This window comes from Acipenser ruthenus, chromosome 17 (genome assembly GCF_902713425.1).
Source record: "Acipenser ruthenus chromosome 17, fAciRut3.2 maternal haplotype, whole genome shotgun sequence".
NCBI lineage: Eukaryota > Metazoa > Chordata > Actinopteri > Acipenseriformes > Acipenseridae > Acipenser > Acipenser ruthenus.
The window spans coordinates 28,982,114-29,006,157 of record NC_081205.1 but is presented as its reverse complement, the minus strand read 5'-3'; the positions used below and the strand labels follow the sequence as shown (position 1 = coordinate 29,006,157).

The 24,044-nt window shown below is 36.7% G+C and overlaps 1 protein-coding gene across 1 annotated transcript in view; it reads right to left on the bottom strand.

The window, feature by feature from the left end:
• Nucleotides 1-9,618: 9,618 nt before the first annotated feature.
• Nucleotides 9,619-24,044, bottom strand: part of lekr1 (leucine, glutamate and lysine rich 1) — a 44,779-nt gene continuing 30,353 nt past the window's right edge. The window contains exons 8-13 of the mRNA XM_034039883.3: nucleotides 21,652-21,729; nucleotides 20,783-20,986; nucleotides 16,095-16,188; nucleotides 14,462-14,626; nucleotides 13,298-13,597; nucleotides 9,619-11,260 (exon numbers count right to left, since the gene is read on the bottom strand). Coding sequence (XP_033895774.2) covers nucleotides 10,850-11,260; nucleotides 13,298-13,597; nucleotides 14,462-14,626; nucleotides 16,095-16,188; nucleotides 20,783-20,986; nucleotides 21,652-21,729 — 1,252 coding nt within the window. The 3' untranslated portion in view covers nucleotides 9,619-10,849. The remainder of the gene's footprint in view (nucleotides 11,261-13,297; nucleotides 13,598-14,461; nucleotides 14,627-16,094; nucleotides 16,189-20,782; nucleotides 20,987-21,651; nucleotides 21,730-24,044) is intronic.

Sequence of the window (24,044 nt, the reverse complement as noted above, 5' to 3'; positions counted from 1 at the left end):
TGTGTGAAAGATTGTTTGGGGATGAGGGAACACATTTAAAACTTTAAGGAAATGTTAAAGTTAATGACTAAGCAGTGTTTGTAAGTGTGTACTACAACCATGTAACTATATACACACACCTTAAAACAGAAGTGTAAGATGAGGCTACAGCAATCTTGTACTGCTTGAAGTGCACTGTTCATTCAAGTAATTTTATAAATGTACAGTAAAATTTGTCTGTCATGGAGCAAAATAACTGAACGAGGTGTATTGTTTTGAATACCTCCTTAATCACAAATGCACCATGTTTGGCTTGGGCAAATACTCTTCCTACCCTACTCAGCTGTTAAGAAGGTGTTTAAATGAAGGTTCTTTACAGGTCATAATAGACATGCCAAGATATGCTTGTAACCACAAGAGAGTGTCAACAAAACATGCTTACAACTGGAATACAATGTTTGTGTTTTTTGCCCTCTTGAGCACATGTCACTTTAAAACTTTTCAAAACGTGTTTATCCTACAAACCAATACAGACTAGCTATTTGGCTATGAAAGGTAATTGAGACATTTCTCTAGCTATTGCAGCTAGAATGAATCAATCAACAAATGACCTACTAGCAATAAGATTGGATCTTAGTTTGAGTCTAGATAATGATTCAGTTCTACTTAAGTAACTGACCTTGCTTTGAGATAAATAGTGATGTGCAAAGATTGAAATGCAGCATATAGGGTAGGCAACATGATGATTTTGTAAGCTTAACAAGTGTATACTTGGAACAGCAAAATTGTATGCCCAATATGTCATGCGTCAAGATTTGTAAATAAAGAATTAAAGTTATCTTTATATTTGGTTAATCATACATGACTACTGTTAGTAAAATTAGGTTTAACGTTACATACCTTGAGCAGTAGTAGGATTATGTAAGTCACGACGGTTATTTTTTAGTGGTTGTTGCTAAAAAAGTACATTTAATTGGTGCATAATATGTGTGTTGTAAGTGAATGAACACGGATGTTGCACTGATATCAGTAAATAAATGAACCAGTAGCCTTTTTCTGTTGGTGCAGGATTTTAGTACTGCTGAGCCTGTGATGCAAGATATGTATTGAACTGCTGGAAGTGTGGGCTTTAGTAAAATACATTTAAGCTGTTATACAAGCACAAGGGGGTGCTGCAGTGCAGTACAATACCAGTTACCAGTCCTTTGTGTGATGCAGCACTATATTTACTGGTGGTTCATCAGTATGCACTAGCTATCCAAATCAGATCAGGTAGGTACTGGTATTCAATAAAAAGTAAGTCAAGCATACCCTTTTCTCATACAGTTCAAGGCAGACATGGAATCGTTGATGATCAAGTTTGAGCTGCCAAAACATGAGTAAAACGGGTCATGTTTCACAATGCTTCAAGTCTGCTAAATACATTTCTGAGGGCTAGTATATGACCACCACTAGAAATGCTAGCTGTGTATTTTTTATTCTTTATAATTCTTTTTTTTTTTTCTTGTTTCCTTTTTTTTTATTTTTTTTTTGCAAAACACCCTGTAAAGCCTGTAGGTGAGATACAAATTAATACATTTTGTAAGCATGTTTAAACATTCATGAACTTGTAAACTGGTATTTGTGCAGTGATTCACAATGGTTTGCCATTGAAACTGTTATTGCAACAGTGACTACCATATGTCTTAACAATGGGGTTAAGTAATTTTGTTTGCTAGGAGTGACATGCTGTGTTTATCATAAGCTTTCACTCATGGTTATGGTTATACACAATCAGACCATAGTTGTAATTACTTTTCAGGGAAGTGACTACACATCAAGTGTATTTGCTCACATGTCATTTCTGGGTAGATTAATAAACCCTGCAGTAATGTGTACTATCTTTGTTGTTACAACCAGCTTGCATTGCCAAGGCAACGGCGAAATTTACTCACAACACAGACCGTAATAAAAAAAAAAAAAAAAAAAAAAACGACACACACATTCTCACTGCTGTGATTTATACATTTTGACTCCAGACTTCAGGGAGTGGCTTGTAATGTATGGCCATGCTAACATTCTTCAGTCTTTCCTTATAAATCACAATGTGACAACAGTCACAGTTTCTGAGGTTTCTTGACACCGAATCTAAAGAAAAACTGTAGAGTGCAATACAGCGCCTGCATGATCTGTTTCAGCAAGATTCTTGCTGATGCCAATACAGCATTCCAGAGGTAATGGACTATAAATTATTTTTACAACAATGGAGGGGCTTCTTGGAGCTTTTAAAATATGCCAAGCAGCAGGTCACAAGACAGGGAGACCAGCTAAAGCATGCTCGTGCCTTGTAACACAGCTTGAGACAGGATTGCCAGATTTCTGAGAGAAAAAGAGCAACTCGTTCTTCAAATCAAGCCCAAAAGAAGCAAAACCCTAGCCACACCCCATTTTTGGTCACGCTTGCCAATCTTTTAGAACCAAAAATGGGGGAGGGTGGTGTCTTTACTTTCCATTCTGCTATTAGGCCTACTTAAGATACATGTGTTTGAAATGTACGCTATATCTAGCCTTAGACGACTCATGTCATTTTGAAATATGCATTTAGAGACTAAAATGAAAGGTAGACGCATTTCAAATCATGTAAACGTATAAATGCTTTGATTTTTTCAATACACTACATGCATAATAATATGAACACAGTATCAGTACCATAGTCTTTAGCAGTATAATGCAGTTCTGTGACTAACTTTCTATTCAAACGATGACTGCACTTATTGTGTTGCATGCACTCGAGTATATTAATAGTGCTGCAGGGAATTACGGTATGTTGAGAAGGTCAAGACAGAGGGCGAGTAACATGCGTTAAAAAAAATGATAAATATATATATATATATATATATATATATATATATATATATATATATAGTAAAGTAATCACACAGACTTAAACTTAAAAAAAAAGATATATGCGCATATCTTACAGTAGTGCAAAATTCAGCATAACAGCGGTGTGAGAAGTGAACCAGGGGAGGGGTCTGAGGTCAATACCCCTTTTACACTGGCAATATACCCAACCCAAACCGACCCGTACCGTGAAACTCCGGCCCGATAACATATCTGAATCTGGCTCGGGGCCGAAGCACGTCGTGGGCAGGGTTATTGGCTTTTGTCATGACACTGGTGCATCTTGACTGTTGCATCTGTAACCTTATTGCTTTTGCCTTCATATCAAATTCAAATGAGCTTTATTGACATGTGGCTCTGGTGTCGCGAAAGCTTTTCAAATATTACAATTAAACTTAAACTATGGTGGGCCAAAAGTGCAAGTCAGTGTTATCTTAAAAAGTGCAGGCGAATCGAATCTAAAAATGGGCAGCATCTTAAAAGGGTGGTGAATACAAAAAAAGCATGACAGAAATAAAAAAAGTATGATGGAAATACAAATGGGCAGCATTTCCGTCATACGTCAAAGGGGCATAAGTGTGTGGACGTGGAAGACCGGGAACCTACAGTTTTAATGCATGCATTGACCACAAACATTTATTATGTTTTTTACTTTTGACCTAAGCGACCAGGAACAAACAAAGCCCAAAAGACATGCTGAAAGCAACAAAGGAAAATTGTAAGTGATTGCCTGCACGGACAAGCCCAATTCCGCTAGTCTTAAGCAGAACTGACAACCCTGCTGTCAGATTTACCAGCGCCATTTATTTGAACCCTGGTCTTAGCGCTGTATATTAACATATGCCATTGGAAATCACTTTAGAACCTCACAAGCCTCCTAAGTCCCAGTCTAAGGTTGTGTATAAATATATGTAAATAAATAAATAAATAAATAAATAAACACGTTTATTCTTCAACTCGACAAAAATAATTCAGGACTGAAAGGGTTAAAAGTAAATGGATTTCATTTTTACAACCTTTTAAATCCCATTGCAAAGGTCCTCTGCAAGCATTGAAGTGCTTGATATGGGACTTTGTTTTAGGACGTGTCTAGGCAGCCTCCCCGTTTGGAAAGTCATACCTCACTGTGGTGTAGTGGTGTGCGGTCCAGGCTGGCCGCTGCAGGAATAGCAAACCCAGACACGGACGACTGCAACTCAGCGCTTTTGCACACTTGTATTACTTAACAATTCAAACAAAAAGGTTTAAACAAACAAACAAACAAACGGACCAAAACAGCACCCGAGCACAGCTATCCTGCCGCTTAAACAGGAAGCACATTCCACTGCTCCCTGGCTTCTCTCTCCACTGCCAACAAACACTGCTTTGTTCTTTTGAAATGGTGTGGTGTCTTCTTCAGGTGGCTAATTGACTGATCAGCCAACCAGGAACTGCACTTCCCCCACTCTTGAGCCAAGATGGCTGCCAGCCACAGAAACACATATTTTACTGTGCAGGGCCTCTGCCCTGTCACACTGACATTCTCACTGGCAAATGACATCATACCAGAGCTGAAAAACACCTGGTAAGGCACTAATTGTGCATGATTCACATCTGATGATGACATCTGTAACAATGAATCAAGAATGAAGTCTCAGAAGGTTTCACAATTCTGATGATCGTTTTTGATCAAGTTAGATGTAGCTGAATTCATAAGGTGATCATATGGCTCTGTGTTCAGCGGGGCAGTTTGGGACAGTTCAGGATTTTCAACTCGCAACTCAATGCATTCTGGTACGTTTTACCTGTCTCAGGTACCATTCTTACCTTTAAGAGAAGCAGGACTACGCTTACCAGAATGCATTGGGTTGTGAGTTGAAAAGCCTGAACTATCCCAAACTGTCCCGCTGAACATGGAGCCATATGGTCACCTTATGAATTCATCAATATCCACCACATGTCAATACATCAATCCATCAAGGGCTGTCACACAGGTATTTCAATCAGGATAGGCATTTCATCCACACCTGTTTTAAACAGGTTAGTCAGTTTCTAGATTTACTGAGGAGATGACACTTTGATTGTTGAACTTGGTTACCCATTATACCAGGTCACACCATTGCTTAGAGAGGATCTAACCAACGATCAACAAGATTAAAATGCGATTTTAGAATACAATTTATTTAACTAAAATATACAGAATTTATTAAGACTTACAGTTTGTTGGTGATAACTGATCTAATAAAGTTAGATTTCAAGTAAATTCTGGGTAGAAAGGAAGATTATGTAATAGTAAGAGGTAACAGTTACACCCTAGTATGTTGATTTTGATGGGTATGAAAAGACTCTTTTTTTTTTAGTTAAGTACGTATATGACTTCAATCTTCTATAGGATTGACTTTGCTGGAAATCTTCTTGCCAAAAGGCAACATTCCAGCTAGCAACACCTACGTATGTTTTTACGCTATCCAAGTGTCAACAACTGCTAAGATTGTTCTGGTTGCCTTGGTGACATGCTAAATTGAAGGTGTGGGAAGGCCTACAGGACATCTGAATCTTGGCATGCAGATAAAGCACAAGGGCTTTACCATAATTTAACGAAAACAGTGTTTCCTGAAGTAACAAGATCTAAAGGGGCTTAAACATGTACAGAGAAACTATAGCTGATAATTGCTCCTTGGTGTACTTTAAAAGTTCCTTAAAAGATATTCCAAGGAAACAGATTTTTTTGTTAATCTTCATTTTATTGAAAACACTGTCATATTTTCTTAAGTTCACTACAAGCATATGAAATAAAGCAGAGGTGTCGTTTACTGTTGCCAAAGTAAAACCACGATATTATTACCAAAGAACAGTTTAAATGCAGAGAAGATTTATTTGACCCTTTTCAAAAGCAACAATTTGAATAACATCTCAGTTCAGAAAAGGATACAGATGTGTTGCATTTCATTAACAGACTGTCAGTCTCTGATAAGTTAAAGTATGCAGCAATTTAAACAACACTTGACGTGCTGCATATCTGTGAAAGCTAATAAGACCACAACCCCCCCCCCCATTATTATTTGTCTTTGACTTTCTTAGAGCCCATGTTATATTCTGTCCTGAAGTACTGACCTTGGTTTCCCACTGAGCCTGCAATGTTTTTGAGCATTATGCTGTTTTAGCAAGAAGATTTATCAGAGTCACTTCATGGAAATCTGTATTTTATTCATAAAAGAATAAAATCAGATTGTCTCAGAATGTAAGCTCAAATGAAGCTGATGACAGTACTGTATTTTTGACAGCTGGCAGCCTGGAGCTCCACAATAGGCTGAACAATTGGCAGTAATATTACAATCAAGCGCCAGGTTCTTAAGGCAACTGCAGACTGAGGTTTCTTAGACATTTGGTAACTTCACATTCAAGGGTAGAGAAAAACCTCGCCCTTTCTGAAAAGAGATATCAGAGTAAATGCATCAAGCTGAATAAAAGGGTATTTGTTGAACACCAGTAAATAACACCAATGTTATGGGGTGTTTTGGGGGAGTATTTGCTACCATTCTGAAGCCGAATACAAATGTTCTATTTTGTTATTTTTAGATTAATCCAACAAGGTGTTCTGAAGTTATAGGCCATTACAGCTTTCAAAGAAGCACACAGCCAAACAAAAAGGCGTATAAAGACAGTGTGTGTGCTGTGTATAATTATGAGCAAAGAACCTGTATTATCTGACTGCACTGTGTAATGTCCATGTCTACATTTCTCAGGTCCAACAATGCCTGTGAGCTTCTCAACTATTAATGAATAACAGTTCTGTCAATGTGTTTTGCAATACAATATCCAAAGCTGCAATTAATATTTCCCATTAACAAAAAGTTTGTTAGATAAGAACAGAAAATCACGCAGTAATTTATGTTTTCCCAATCTCATAATGTTGCTATTTATCTTATCTGATCCACTTAGCAAGGATTTCATAGGTCTCTGCGTAACTCTGCTTTATCTTCAACCATTAACCCTCTGCGCACCGTTTGAATAAAGCAAGCAGATAGACAGCATTATGTAATTTAATGGTGACAGTTGAATCTCTAGAACCAGAAGATACAAAAATGTATTATATTGTTTGATTTCACTGATTCATTAAAAATAAGAAGGGTTAAAAAAATATTTGTACCCTTGCCTGTATTCATCTGGGGACAAAACAATATTGGGAAGTGCACCATGAACTAACAACAGGGATAAAATGGAATTAAAAAAATGCCAGCCTGCTCCAAGTACAGAAAATAAACTATAGCTCCTGACCCAAAAGGCAAAGGTATGCAGCTGCAGTTTTGTTTAGATGCCAAGTAAGTTGAATAGAAAGCTAGGATTTGTTTCAATGTTTGCTTTTTTATTTGCTAGGTAATTTATCAACATCTCAGAATAGCGCAGAAATGCTTCTTTTATATACTCATCAGTAAATGGCTTTCCGTGCTATGCAATACACAATGTATCTTGATCTTCCTTCTGTTATCTGGTTTGTAATAGCTCATAACAACACACTATGATCTTTATGAGATGCCACGGACTGCTTTCTTGAAAGTGTCTCACTTGTCAACATAATAACTAAATGTTTTTTTTCAAATCTGGGTTCAAAATGTTGAACACTAGACGCATCAACGCTTTCACAGCAGACAGCACAAATTGCACATCTGCTATTGGAAACAAATTTTAATCTGTTAGGCCAAGTACTTGAAATGAACGAACATCTCGTTTGTCTCTTTTGGGGTCAGGCATTATCCAAACACACACACACACACAATCCTTCTGTCTGTTCACTCAACTTATTTGAATCTGCAACATAAACAAGTCGGAAATGAAAAGATTATCAACAAGAAAAATGGTTTGGGCAAAAGCCCATCAAGCTTAGCTATGTGTACTCTGATTGTGCTTTGCTGTGCAAAATGTCTGTCCGAAATTTGGTTTTTCTTTTTAGGCGACCATGTGTTGCCTACTGTTAATGTAGATTAAGAAACCCATTATATTTCATCTTGTGGACATCCTCTACTCAATGGAGCTGGCAGGATGTCAAATAATGCAGGCTGTGTGCTATACTTACACATACTGAGATACAACTTTGACGCCACTGCTTGAAGCATGGTGTTTTTCTATCCATGCTTTAATGCAAGATCTAAAACCTCCTGGTTTAGAACGGACTCCAAGAAGTCCTGATCTTCCTCTCTCTGTCAGATTTCTCTGAAGTTATTAGTGGTTCTGTCGTGGCGAGAAAGCTCTTCCTTGAGGACAGGCGTCGGTGGACATGTTGGTGTCTGTGGAGCGGGTGGCGGTTGCCAGTTTCTTGTTTTAGACGGTCATTGTCTCCTGCTATGTTTCTTCTTATGTTTGGTGGGGCAATTCCAGCTAGGGCATGCAGGCAGTGTATCAGGGTAGCCTTAAGGCACCCAGTGACGATGCAGCAAGTATCGTTCAGCACGGTGTTGACGTGCTTAACATGGCTTGATTGCCCCCATGCATATTCTGCTGTTGTGTAACACAGTGCTTGGGCGGTGTTGCGTAGGGTGGTTGGTTGGGCTCCCCACTTGTCCTGATAATACTGACTCATAGATATACTGCAATTAATTTCAATGACAAGAACAAACATGACACCATACAGATGGATTTTAAAACACAACCATTTTTGACAAGAAGTCAGTATTATCAACTGTGAAGGCCTATTTAGACCTAAACTGACACCTTTGCAAAAGCTTCCCAGACTGTTGCCATTTTCGGATCTGCAGAATCCCTGACCTGCAATTGGCTAAATCAACGCAATGAAAATAAATGCACTCCAATTGTGTATTGGATCTCCCCAAGTTCCTTTAAATGTATGCTTTTATTTAAATGTTCTATTAATGTTGGAGCTTTATGAAGAACATTTCTACCTAATAGATGAAAAAACAAGATAAGCATTGTTTATCAAGGCTGATTGTGACCAGTATGTGCAGCTTGAGCCCATTTTTTGGGAAGTTGCTAGAAGCACATATTGTGCCAATCACTAATATAGTAGATTGCTTCCATAGTAATAGTAAATACAAACTATGAATGTGTTGGTTCACAACATTACAAACACTGTTCTGATGATTTTTAGATGCCAGCTTTGAGTATGGGGGGGGGGGGGGGGGGGGGGGGGAGTAAAGCATATAACCTATGAGGTATTATTTCTTTGACAACTAAGTCAGTTTAAAGAAAGTGGTTTCCTCTTTGATTTAAGTGCACATTGCTTCCTCAAAAAAGGATAATCCATCTTTGTTTGAGTATCTGTACTTAAAAGTAAATACAAGGGCTCCTAAATACATCAAATCCTAGAACTATCAGCTTTGGAAGCGTTTTTTGTTTTTGTGTAAAAAGACATTTTTGAAATATTTACAAATGCAAACAATGCCAGTAAAAGATGATAAAACACTGGACAATTCTGGAGGAACCAGCAAGTACAGAGTTATTCTTTAGGATTTTGTTGAAGCTAAATGTAAAATTGGCATGAAATGTTCTGCTTATGGAAACTTTATCTTCTGATGAAATGTGCATCTTATATATGCCTATGTGAGTACATTCATGAAGGGCAAAGTCAGACATCTCCCTTCAATATGTTTGGTCTTTTTCTTCTGAGTTTTTTTAATCTACTAAACTGTTTTATCAATTCATAGATTCAGGAGCAATAAGTACTGCCTATCAAAGAGCATGTAGTAAACAACTAAACAATACAATGTGACACTGCTGAATATCAGAAGGATACGATTTCACTTTCTCATAGGGTTGCTGGCTGTGTGTTTTAATGCAATACTCAAAACAAACCCTCAAAGGATGACAAGGAGTGGTGGCATGGAAATGCCTCATTGTATCCATACATGACCCAAGGTGTGGAGGAGGCCTGACATTGACAGATTCCTTGGTTTGCAGTACAGGTAATAGTGAGTTAAAAAAAAAAAAACTACAATGAAACAGAAGTTGGAAACCCCTCCAGCAGGAACAGAAGAGATTAAAAAGTCACGCAGAGCTTCATTAACAGGAAGCATGATGTAATACATTTATATCTGAATGGCTTTGAAGTAAACAGTCCAGGAGGAGGGGGAGAAATGCAGCTGTATTGTGTGTGAGAAATACACAGTTCTTCCACACGCCAGCCAAGAACTGCAGTACAATAGCTGCACCTGCATTTTGTGGCATTTGGGAAGCCAGAACTGAAACTAAAGCCACCTTCATGTAACAGTGATGAGGCACAGAGACTGAATACACCCTGAATACATTAATAAAGGAAACCTGTTTAACTTGTGATTATCATTTACAGCCCATTTTACAGGGCCGAAAAGTATGCAAACATAGTCTGGGGTTGGCTGAAACAGTTTAGGTAAACATGCTTGAAACCAGCTGATTATGAACTGCAGGCCTATATAATTGCAGAAAATATTTCTTTAAAGAGATGACCTTGAGTCAAAACAAACTGGCATTTTTTATTTGATCTACCATCATTCAGCTCAATTGATGGTTCTAAGTGAGCATTGCAAAAATAATCATCTAAGGAAATACATAACCATCGAGGGATATAGGTGATTTTCCTCAGTAATTTTATTTCTTGGCAGAGCCTGACTGAATAAAGTGGGTTCTAATACATGTGAATACTTGAGACATAAGGAAAAAGTAAAAAAAAAAAAAAATAAAGAACATTAACTTCCTTAAAATATTTTCAGTCAAGCTATCCTTACACTTCCTCAAAAACACTTTGATTATTAATGCAGATTATAGAATGATTAATGTTCAGGGCTACGCTGTTTAAAGCAAATACTGTTAATAATGAAAAACAGTTTCCAACAGCAGCACAATCCTTCCAATTCCACGTGATCCGCTTTAAAAGGAAATGAGTTCCATGCCACGCAGATTTCCAGCTTCTCTTCTGCCAAAAAAAATCAAAAACCTTGGTACAGTAAAGTTGATCAAACAAAACATTCTAAATGACAGGTTCATTTTAAGCACAAACATTGAACCCAGGCTTCGCGAGTCACATCTTGTTCTCCTTTTTTCGTATGGCAGCTGCGATTCTGTGCCTGGCTTCACTCATGGAAGATGCCCTCTCCCTTGGTGGGTGTGGAAGGGGAACTGAAGGTAGTCCATTACCGCTGCTACGCAGCCGAGTGCTGCTAGGTGTTTCAGCACTCCCAGCTAATCTTGTCAGGCCTCCGCACTTTGTCTCTATCCCAGAACTCTGGGTGCTCATGCCTTTCTGTCCTTGGCTGCTGGCAGATGGGGAGGACAAGACCAGATTAGTTTGACTGAGAGAGCGTTGTGAAATCTTCAGCCCCCCGCTGAGTCGTTTCAGCGCCAGTAGCTGCTCTCGGGCCTGGCTCAAAGCCTCGGTTAGCTCAAAGCGTTCCTCACACTCTCTGCGCACAGTCTCCTGGAGCAGAGAGTTCTGCAAAAACACAAATCAACAAAACCCTGTATTTGGTAAGTTTGTCCTATTTTATTGCGACAAGTCTTATTTTAAGGTAGTCAAAAACATTAGCAGTTTTAAAATATTTCAAAATAACAGGTGCATTGGCTAAAAAAACATTTCACATACTATTTGCTTATGGCCCTTGTTTCATGTCATTGGCTTTCATTGCCAGAGAACATTATTCTGGCAATGAAAATTTCAATAAATCTCAGGCAACAAATCACTTTTGTTAGATGAATACACTTCAAAAGCAATTGCAATTGCAATATACAAATAAATACGTCTATTAGTCAATCAGAAGATACTACAAACCATTTTCATGTCCAGATTTTGCAACTGCAGCGTTATACTTTCACTAAATCTTATCTGTGTAACAAGCAGAAAAGCTACACACAATGCAACATCAGAGTTAGAATGCAATGCCCAGATGTTACTGATGTAAACTCATTGTCTTTAGTGAGCTGCAATACATAAACAAACAAATTCCAAACTTCTAAGTAATGTAATTCCACAGATTATGAGTACCAACTTTTTTCCCCAATTATGATTGCATTAATTTGACTAACCTGCAAGAAGCAGAAATAGATTTATTTACAAATTTAAAAAAAAAAGTTTTAGAAGTTGAGATATTCTGTGGAGTCTTAAACCGCTTTCATTTCCATTATCAGCAACAAATATCTTCTTATGTAGTGCTTTATAAATATGTTAATGCCTTACAGAGTGAAGCTAGACATCTGAATTAAACAAGATGTTTTTTGACAAATCTGATTGCAGGCTCTATTGACTAAACACAGTAGAGAGCTTGCAGTCCGAGTACACACTATGCCAGAAATACTTTACTCAGCATGAAGTGTCATATGTTTGTTCTTCTTTCAAGCAGAGTTAGACACAGTCTGCTGCCCTAAATAAAAACTTCCTTTTTTACGAATTTTGGATCGCTGATTGTTTTTACATTTGTATGGCCTTCCTGACATATACATAAACTGCAGGTCCTCATAAGATAAAGAAGAATGAAAACCTGATGTATTTTCAATGATGCATACCCATTATAAACCATGGACACCTGCATAGTTCTTGATCTGTGCCATGCATGGCCAGTTTATAAAAGGTCAGGTTTTGATGACATTTTCACTGACAGAATAACCTTTACTCCAAGTTCTTATTTAAATGTTTAACATATAACAATAAGCTTAAATGACATCAATACAAAAATAATATTATGAAAAAGCAAGTTTTCAATATGCCACTTTCAATAAAACACAGAGGCAGCTGAAAGAACACAAACATTTACATGCACAAGGTTACACAAGCAATTTAAATCCAAGGCTTACTGTTTCCAAGGGATGGTGCATTACAGTCAGACCTCTAATCTTTCTATGTATCAGTAACCCTGAATAGTCACTGCTAATCCTGCCCGGTAAATAAACTACAATACAATGTTTACTTAGTGAGGCTCACAGAGACAACCACGCCTTCAATAAACAATAAATCTTTCACCCAATTCAAAGCACCTTCCTATTTAGATCTCCACCTATATTCCCGATTCACACCTCCTGGGCTGACCGCCACTTCCAAACCACTGATGTGTGGAAATGTTCTCTTCCGGGGGAGGGCTCAAATGGACTCCCCACTAGACTAATTCTCCCAGGGAAGGAAAGTGAAGGTCAAAGCTTCTTCTGCACGGTCAGGATTCTACCACTTATTTTTCTATATTGTGGATGTGTATATCAAACGGCTTCCTTTGATCTTTAAATGGAAAGATAGGTACAGCCCTAAAAGGGGGCTTTTCATAGAATAAGGAAACATTTTCAATTCAACATAAAAGAATGTCATCAGTAAAATTAAAACTCCCCTTTGTACTGCTTGAATAGGCAAGTAAGATACACTTGGTAATGGCCAAAGGCATCCTAAAAAGGCGAAATACTGCTCTTTGAAAGAAAAACACTATCTGAGTCCTCCCTCCAAACCCACCCCTTTGAGAGGACATCCATTATACTAGACCCCACTACTGACCTCTTCATGCAATTGATAGGACTCCTGTGTTAGCTGGTCTAATTCTTTAGTTATTTCGATTAGCTTTTGTGACTTCTGCTGCTTATTGTGCCTCAACTCTGCAGTCAAAGCATCAACACTGTTCTGTTCATGCCTCAGCTGGCTCTCAAACTTAAAGACCAGTTTCTTCAGACTCTCAATTTCTTGATCTTTTCTATTCTCCTTCTCCGTTAGACTCATTTGAGCTCCCTCCAACGTTTTCTCCAAACTACTCATTTCTTCTTTCAGCTCCATGGTGGCAGTATGAATAAGGAAAGGCACCTAAAAAAAACAGCATGGAATTCACATAAAATAAAAAAATGGTTTTTTTAAACAATTCACTAAAACACAACAGATCAGAGCCAGTGTTTTAATTAGAAACCAGGATTACTGTCCACAAAACAGATGTGAATTTACTGCAAACGCCTGTTCCTATGAAATTATGTAAAGTATTTTTTTTTTTTGTAAAACCGTGAAGAATCTTAAATAGTGCCTTGCATGTTTATAACAACATGTGGTAGCCATACCATTGAAACGTGAAGTGGAATGTCAGCTAAATCTGCAGTATGGACTTTGTTAATCAGCAGGGAAAAAAAGACAATTTATATTGCCTGGCGTGAGTACATTTAATTACTAGAGAGATCTGTATAAAGCATATTTAACTATTACTGACCATTCAAAAAATCATTACTTATGTTTAATTGAATATAAGATGGCTAATTATAAAGCTCATAAATAGTTTTTAAAAAATCAATAGACTTCTTCTAATTAGTGTGATCATGTTATTTTATGTTTGCAAACAACACTATTACCAACTGGTTTTAAAATAAATATTTTTTTATAAATACGTGTTAAATACAACCAAGAATTTAACTCCAACATCATGCTTAGAAAGTATGACAAGTCACTGATTTTATTAACAACAACCAAAATAAAAAAAAGGTTTAGTGTTGCATGTCTTGTGAAAATCCACAATTAATGGATAGTTGTACTGTAATAAATAACAATAAACAATTACAGTGTATCAAACAATACATCTTGAATTGTGAATTTCAGGTTCACACACTGGATCACTCACTTGATAACTGAATACTGTCCCAACAGTGTCCCAGTTTTACAAGTACTTTATGAATGTGTACCTTGTACCTTTTTCTGAAGCTCTTCGTGTTCTTTCTGGTATTTCTGGATTAGCTCCTGAAATTTTTCTCTCTCAATATCTAACTCCATTCTAGCTTCTTCTCTCAACCTCTGTTCAGCCTCTTGTAACCCTAAGGAGAGCTGCACTTGTTCTTTTGACAGTTCTTCATTAACCTGGAAAACATGACTTATTTTAGGATATTAAAATAAACATATATTAATAAGAGGAATAAGTGCAATTCCAAAATGAGGTACAATATTAGTTTATCTGTGACTAACTCGTGTACGCATATTAATATTATTTGGTACACCATTTAGGTAACAGAGGTGTAAATGAAGGAAAAGCACTTTGTGAAAGAAGAAAGGAACATATTCTCTGTGTACACATGTGTTTTGTTACCACTTCCTTACCATGGTTAAGTATTCGTGTCAGTTTCAGGAAACCAAAGACTTTCATGTCAGTTAAATAAAAAAAAAGGGCATTCCAAATAATATCACTGTGCCTTAAAGCCTCAGTTACTGGAATATAATACCAAAATGCAGATGGCAAATGTGGATTGTGAGCAGGACTGTAGCCTCTGTGTGCACGCTTGGTTGTGTGATTTATATGGAACGCATAGGCATCCTGTACATGCCACTGATACCATCAATAGAACAAGAATCTCACGAATGCAGCAAAATGCAGGCATCAACGTAGAAAAAAAAAAAAGTCAAACTGTTGTACCTATTTGAAAATGGTGCAAAGTAAAATTTGATATGTTAAATGTCATATTTTTTAACAACTACTATTTAGGCATTATTGTCTGCTGAATGCCAGCATGCTTTTTTTTCTTTTATTTATATTTATATTTTTGTGTAACTAAATTGTATTTGGGTGTTACAATGACTCCAAGATGCTTTGATATCTTTTCGTGCTCTGCATGCACACCTTTGGGAAAGGATTTACTCTTGCTTTAGGTTCCGGTAAATAAAAGGTTAACTACATAAATTTCAAAACCACACAAGTTGTTAAAAGCCTTGCTAGACACATGCAAGAAATATTTCTTCAGTGACCACTTGCATTTGATTAATATGCACTGTAAATTGAATGCCATTTAACCACCATTATTGTGTATGGTAGAAATTCAAAACTAAAAGAAATGCATTTCACCCAGTTGAATACAGAACTTAATGTTGGGTATGGAAATATAATTTGTTTTTTCTCCATACTTTTTTTTTATGAGATGTTTTATAAGTCTTACTTACTAATTTAATCATGTTTTTTATTGCCGTGTAGGAGTATTTGATGTTGTTTGTGCCTTAATGTCTATTGATTGCTTTCCGTGGTTGAATTGAGTTGATTGAAGACAGGAATAAAAAGGGCTCTGTTCTTCCAAACTGCTTTAACCAAATAGAATTAATATGGTGTGCGTAATTGGACAGTTAAAGCATGTCAGTATTCTTGTTAGTTTAACCTGCTTCACTCACACAGCGTCTAATCCGACTGGAAGACGAAACTGTCATGAAGCAGGCATGTTAGCGCCAGTTGTGGAGAGGAATGGATTAGGAAATTATTTGCACGAGTCAAGAGGTTTGGCACTGCTGTATGTAAACTTTCAAAATTGATTAAAATGGAAACCAGACTGGCTGGAAGGCACTGTACCTTTGACCCCCAGCTATCTCCTTCCACCATCTCCTGTCTGAAGTTCTCCCGCAGCTGTTCGATTGTACTCTGATGAGAAAGTATTGTTAACTCCCTGTAAGACAAAACCAATAGAGTCACATTAATATGACAGTCTATTAAAGGAGTCATTCTAGCATTGGCGGATCTAAATAGCACCTCCATTTAAACTGTTAAAATAGGCATTTTTACATATTTGTACAGACAGCGATTCTCTAAAGAGACTCACATGCACTTTTTTTTTTTTTTTTTTTTTTGGATCAACTGAATAAAACTCTTGGTCTTTAAAGCTATCCAGATATGTTCAGCAAACAGTATAGCGTGTCTGTCACACATGTTTGTTTTTTGTGCAAAACCGCATACCAATTTATTTTTTGTTTGATTCTTTCCAGAAGCTAGAAATGTGTATTCATAGCAAACGTTTTGGAAATTAGAGGAGTGCTTGCCTTGTAGTGTCCTGTATTTCTTTTTACTACTGGCACACAATCTATTGATTCATTTCAAAAAAAGAAAAATGGGTTCTTTGAATAGTAGAACATTTATTACTGATATACGTTCAATGACATTTTAGTTGAGAATTTAGTAGCATTTAAAAGTGTTTAATTGTAAGAACTAGAACAGCCTTAAATGCAACTATTCCCTAGTCTTAATATGATTCAGGGTTAAAACAAAGACTCCTCGGGGAGCTGAAATGATTTTAGATAAGAATCAAAAGGTGAAATAAAAGTTCAATTTAGAGTAAAAACTGACAGAATAATCCACATGTCAAAAAGCATTCTTTTTAAATTGTCAGGTGTGGAATGTTCTGTACCACAGAAAATATCCCACGTTTTTTTATGCATCACATGCATGAGTCAGCTTGCTGATGCACACCTGTCTATGCCAGGAACAGGTCTGTGCTTCTGTTAAGATCACTTCCCATCAATACCTGCATCAATTTTGAATGGGAATGGTTGCACAAAAAGGTCAAATTTGTTCAGATCAAACAGTATATAGAAACCATACCAAACATCATGCTGTATATATTAATATGATGTTTTGTATGATTCTTTAACGTCTGTACTATACATAGTGACAGCCAAAAACATGAGCTCATACCTGCCCTAGGGGATTTATCAGCTTCAAACTAAAAAATAAATAGTTTAGCAATAGTTCATGTGCATGCATGCTCCTATAACTGTTACAGCCTGCTGTAAAGCTTTAGCAGAAAGCACCATCACTACCACAATGTTTCTGAAAATTTGATCTAGATTAACTCTATTGTTGGCCTGTGAACTGTTCAAAGCATCCATTTATTATAAACAAAATCCAAACAAACACTAATTTTCTTCTTGCTAGGTTTACTGACCGTAGTGTAAAACATAATAGACCTTTCAGATAAAAATCAAAACAAGAAAATGTATGGCTTAACTTTTAGGGCAGAACTCGTACACGAGTGAGTCACAGATAAGTTAATGTATTTTCTTAAACCTAAAACAGACCTAAAAGTATTTGTAATAATTAAACAATAAACTGTTTTAACAACATACAGAAAACAACAAAAAAGAATGTTAATATGCTCTGACAAAAGCCTGACAGCAATAACCTGACTGATTTAAAGATTTGAAGTAAAACATTATTCTGATCCAGACCACAACAGTAATTGTGAACCTTATTTTTTTTTATTCTATATTATTGAACTGACTTTTTAAAATAGGCTTGAGGTCAGTGCCTAAAAACCTACTGCTATAACACAGCAGTAAAAAGTCACCAGTGAAATGTCTTAGTTTTAATAACTGAAATTCTATTTTCCTGTACCCCAAGCCTATAATGTAAAAAAAACAAAAAAAAACATTTAGTTGCCTGAATCTACAAAAAAAGCACAAATAACATTGTTTTCTATATGCTAGGGTACTGCTGAATATTAACCGGTCCAATTATTATTAAATGCATATTTTTTTTATAAGGTACTACCAATTTTATATTATTTAATATAGAAACTTCAAAACTTTTATCCACCATTCAAGAAGCTCCATTGCCAGGCACTAACACACGGTAGCTAACTGCGGACCATTTACTGTAATTAGAATTAAAAACAACAGCAGAAGGAAAGCAAAACATTGAAAGGGTAAATCAATCTGTAAAATGTTCAAAACAACAACAAAGGCACTATTTACCAGTTTCGAATTGCAATAAAACCCTGATTATCAGACCGTGGTAGTGGAACTTCTCTGTACTGTAGGGCTCTTTCTCTTCCTCTTGCCTGTCTGCCAGCAACCAGATGGAATAGTCCTTTAATCAGGACTCTGTTGCTTTATTATTACCCTCAATCTTATCCAAATCTAATCATTATTAACAGCGATTAATATGCAACGTATAGGTAGTTACCTCATCAATTACTCTGTAAGTACCGGTAATTGTTTCCTGGTTAATATAAAGTGTGACCCTCTTTAGTTGCAAGTATTCATCTGATTAATCTATTATTAACTGGGCCAAACACTGGCAATATTTTCAAGCGTCAAAGTGTATAAGGCTCAATTTAAAAAATAAAAAAAAAAATCTGGAGAACAGTTGCTTGAATGTGAAGAGTGGAAAATGAATCCACATTTTGTCTTTATTTTAACAAAGTTTTGGTTGCGTGGTAATATTATAAATATGTTATAAATAAATAAAAAAAAACAATAATTAGAGGATAAGCTTAGTCACCCCGACATCTGAATTAGACTGCATTCACATCCAGCTGTAAAAACAACACTGGCAATGACTTGTAACCTTCTTCTGTCTAGTCCGTGACAGAAACTGTGGTCATATGAAGATTCTAGAGTCTCAAATGATATTTTCAAGACTTTCTGTCGAGGACTTCATTTTTTTCATTTTCTTCATTCATTGTAAGCCCCTACAAAATTCGAACCCAATAAAGCAGCATATTGCTGTTGTTTATAAAGAAAGGGCCATGCACACAAAGAGAAAAGCTTTCTCTTTCTATTTTTTTTTAAAAATGTTTTTATAAAAAACAGATTTGAAGGAAAATGCAATAACTCAATTAAAGGTTTTCTTTTGTGCTAGTAGAAATAAGTTCAACTCCAGTCTTTCATCACTGAGGGATGAAGACTATATTTTGTTTCATCTTGCTAGCTAATTTTAGCACCGAAACAGGCTTCTTTACTCGTGTTATCTAAGTACTGTTTAATTTATGAAGTTATTGTGCAAAAAAGTAATGGTTGCAATTTTTCCTTTGAAGTTATTTCCAGACAAGATAGCCTTGATGTTGGCAACATAATTTACCTCAGGCAGCTCTTATAGTTCTTTGCCTGACGTTGGGTTCTTTATTTTGCTTTGGATTTACAATTCTCAGGCATCTGTCTATATTCTATTAATATAGGCAAAATGTAAAGGTTTTGGGTCGTGACAAAATCCCTATCATGTGCTCCTATATTGAATACGGCTATATTTCAAAGCACAGGAACTTAAATAGGGAAAACCCTCATCAAATCATGCTTTTTAATTGCCAAAGTGCCATTTTCACTGCTACTAGGTTACGAAAGACATTAGTTGTTTTGTTGCTTTCATTCAGCGACCTTGATCCATTTTGAAATGCACGCAAAATGAGAAAGAACCAGACATAACTGCTGCAGTTTCTGTGCTTACATTTTCCCCACAGGAAATCCATCTCAATCATCGCATTGTTAAAAGGTCTATTGAGCATCCTCCTCGGACAAAAATACTAAACATATTTATATATTTAATAACTTGTTTTGCTGCAAAGCATGAAGCATGCAAATGCATGAGCTCTATTCTAAGTATAATCCATGAAATACATTCTTTAGACTCCTTACATTTCATTTTAAAGCAAAGCAACCAAGGATACTACTGATGTGGGCAGATTCAGAAGAGCCTAGCCCAGTTACAGCATTTGTGGCTGTTACTAGCACTCATAAACTAGAAAGAAAAAGCCTTTCAACTGAAGATAAAATCTGAAGACAGTTTATTCTCATCTAATTTCTGTTTAAGCTGATAGTAAAATTGTCTAAATGCCTGAAAAACCACTGCTGGCATTACTGAACACACTATAATTTCCGAGGAAAATGTACTTTCCTTGAAAAATTTGTGTCAGTCCGGCACCAGACATTTTGGGATCGTTTGGGGATGGAGAAAAAGAATCTTTGATCAATTTCTGGTTTTATTATGAGCTTCATTAGCCACAGTAGAACTTGGAATGGTACAAACTACTCTGCAATTTGTCTTATTTCTAGCACAGCATCATCTATGTTTTACGACAATATGAAGAACATAATGACAAACAATGGTGAGCCCCTCACCTCCTCCTATATCATGCTGGTAGATTGGTCAACAAAAGTGTCTCCAGATTTGGACTTTCAAGTCTTGGCACATTATTTTATTTACTGAACGATAAACTGTTTGGGGGATCAAAGATTTGAACAATAAAGAGGTCTATGCATTTGAAGGTGCAGACTATGCCTGCCTGTGGATTCTGTTTCTACTACTGAGTACCCAAAGCAATAGCAGAATGTCTATCATTTTTCTTCAGGATAGAAAAAAAAAACTAAACTAAACATATTTATTTACAGTAAAGATTAAAAGTAATATCAGCATTTGGGCAAATATTGACTGAAGTTGACAAGTTCTACTATCAGGATTTTTTTTAAAATATCAACGTAACGGCTGATAACCTTTCCTGCTTCAAAGTGGATATTTCCTCTTCAGCCTGCTTCAGGGCAGTTTTCAGAGTTTCATTTTCATTTTCTGATCGAGAGTTTCTTCGACTTATTTCCTCTTCCTTCCTCTCCTTATCAGAGAGCTGCTCCTGTAAATATTTGCACTTCTGGTTACAAGCCAGCCACTCTTCTTCCTTCACCCTTAACTCCTCGCAGCGTCTAGAAAGAAATATAAAGACATTGGACTACAAAAATAATGGAGAAAGCAAAAAATACTTAACAAGATTCAGTTAGCATGTACAGTATATTGAACATGATGTTGCCTCTGTATATAATGATTTATTACCTGAATAAATAAAAGATCTGTGTTTAAGAATCTGGAAGGCCAGCATGGATGTAGTGTACTTGTGAAGGCAATTCATTACATTTATTTCTAGGAATGAAGGTAATGTGAAATGTATCACCTTTTTGTCTATGTTATCACTATGGTTCCTTTTGAGCAGCCAAGCCAATAGGAGGCTTGAGTTGAGAAATCTTTTTTTTTTTTTTTTTTTTTTTTAATGCTTGGTTATGGTTTTTGAACACAAATTGCAACATTGCAATGCAGCTTTAAACTGGGGGATTCAAACATTTCTAGAAGTTGCATTTTTGTATTAATGTTATCCCTTTATGAAGTTTACACACAAGTTTTGTTCTGTAGAATAAATAGACTGTGTTGGTCCACTCTTCTGTGTGACAGTTCAGTAGATTCTGATACCAGTATGAAAAAAAGACAACAAAACAATTTTTGTTAAGAAAGATACAGTTTTTACAGCAACAGTGGACTACCACACATTACAGAAAGGTAGTTTAGAATTACCATAGCAGAATCATAAAACCTGTACCTAGATTCAGCTTCTTTTCGTTCATTTTCATGTCGTCTCAGTCTGGAAAGATTATCTTCGTTTTCATTTGATTTGGACCTGGAATGTAATGGCACAGTAAAAAATAATTCAAAGTGGTCAGGTGTAGCATAATCGAAAGCATGTAATCATACACACTGCTTGTTAATTGCCACAGCATTCCTCTTTAGAACTACACTTTATATCAGTAGTCCAGAGCAGTGGATTAATATGACTGAGTCACACTGATAGATTTGCTGCTTCAATACCACTGTTAATCCAAGACATGATAAATATTACAAGATGTATATCGATTCTCCTCCTTCAGTATTCATTCAACATGGTGGTTTTGAATGATGCTTTCTTTCTACCATATGTACCACGATTTTGTGACACTTTATTTTTATATTTTGTGACACTTAAGTAGCTATGTTTATCTGTGTATAATGTAGGTTACAATGAATTATTATTTATTTTTTATTCCATCCTAATTATTTTGCATCGTGTCACCTGAGGTGTGAAAGATATTTGTGATTTTTGCTGCACCGAAACCGATTTTCACCTGTCATGGCCTTAAACACAACAAAAAACAAACTATTCTACATCATTTGTCACGGATTAAACTCTTTATGGAGACGCTAGGAGTGCCGCCTGATTAAGAAAACTGGATAGACAAAGCATCTTATTGGAACACCATGACGGGTGAGCTGGGGTTTGATATGGAGAGGAGGGAAGGACCATGGCTGCATGCAAGGTTTCACTATGCTCAGTGCTGGAAACAGGGTTATTTAAGCAACTTCCATTACCAACATTAAGAACAGGATCTCTTATAATACACTGTTCTTTTTGTTATCACCTATTGCGGTTTCAATATTATTTCATGTAGCTATGTCTCATTTGTGTATCTTCAGTCACTTTATGTCTTCAGAAGTTTTTTTTAAATTCCACAGAAAAAAAGTTTCTCGTTTTATTTTTAGAGAATGTGTGGTCTACTAGAAGCTAACACACTAAACTGCATCAGTCACTGGCCATTACAGACAACCTATGATTACAACAAAGTCTGCACATTTTTTAAAATGAGTACAAATGATGGTTAATGTTGTGGTAAGGATGACAAATCTTTAAAGCTCCAGTAAGTTACTCCCGACAGGCAGCTGGATTCTGTTAGCTGTCTTACTGATGCCCACACCATGGCTGCCATGCTCTGGATGATGTTTAACTGATAGAGCTAGCCTATAGTAAAGAGACAGCCTAAAGTTTTTGTAGGGGTACAATTTGCTATTCATTTCTGCAACCCTTGACATAATATTGTTCAAACGGACATCTTAAGGATCTGATTTAAGCCCAGTTTCCCTGTTTTTTTCCGTAGTGCAGAGGTATGGAAGTAGCTGCAGGCTCCCCCACAGCAACAGCCTCTTAATCACCATTCAGCCGAACAGTTAGTGTTGAAGGTATTGTGATAATTTTCCACATAACCTTCCTGCCACATGCAATCAAGATCCAAGTAACATACAGCATGTCTAGGCTGAGTTTGGATCCCCGCATGACAGCTAAAGGATTCCTAATAATTATTCCTGGGGGCGCATCATGAATGAATGATTTACTGTTGAGGAGGGGAGTATTTTAAGCCTTTTGCCTATCAGGCTCTCTCTTTAACTCTGACAAGGTCAGGTTAAAGTGGGAGAGTGAATCACAATTGATACTGTCTGCTGGTTCTTCTCAGAGCTCCCGGACTCCCACACATGGGTGCCAAGTGTTTCAGCTCAGCTCGACAGGCGCAGAATACAAAACAATAAACTACAGACGTAGAGAGATGCATGTTTTTTACGTTTGTTTTCTCAATTTTAACATCAGACTGCAGCAGACTGCGTATATATAGCTAGGGTGATTTGAAAACTACACTTCAGTTGCCTGGGTATCTATTGTGATGCGTATCTGAGGAAACTAGGCTTTCAGTGCTGTTCAACATGTCCGATGTGAGCACTCTGTAGAAACAGTTATCCCAGATTAACTCCAGCCTGGATTCCTGAGCTAGGTATGAAGTCATAGATTAGCAAATCCACCCGAAAACTGTCTCTATTTGCTTTCTACCCATCCAATCCATCCGTCCATCCGTCCATCCACGTACAAAGTCTCTGCGCATCTATACGTTATTACTGTATGCACTTTTTATTGTTATTATTTAGCAGGCTTGAAACACATTGGCTGGAAACCCATAATTTGCAACGTTTATGGAAACAAGCTGTTAGCAAAAAGGTTGCTGCAGTTTTGATCTCTCTGTTACTCTGGCAAGCCTGTGGTTTCCACAGCCAGATGTCCGAATGATTTGTGCATTTGCTGATTTTACATATTCTATTTAGAGCCTGGTTTATAATGAACATTCCAAATCCACATAG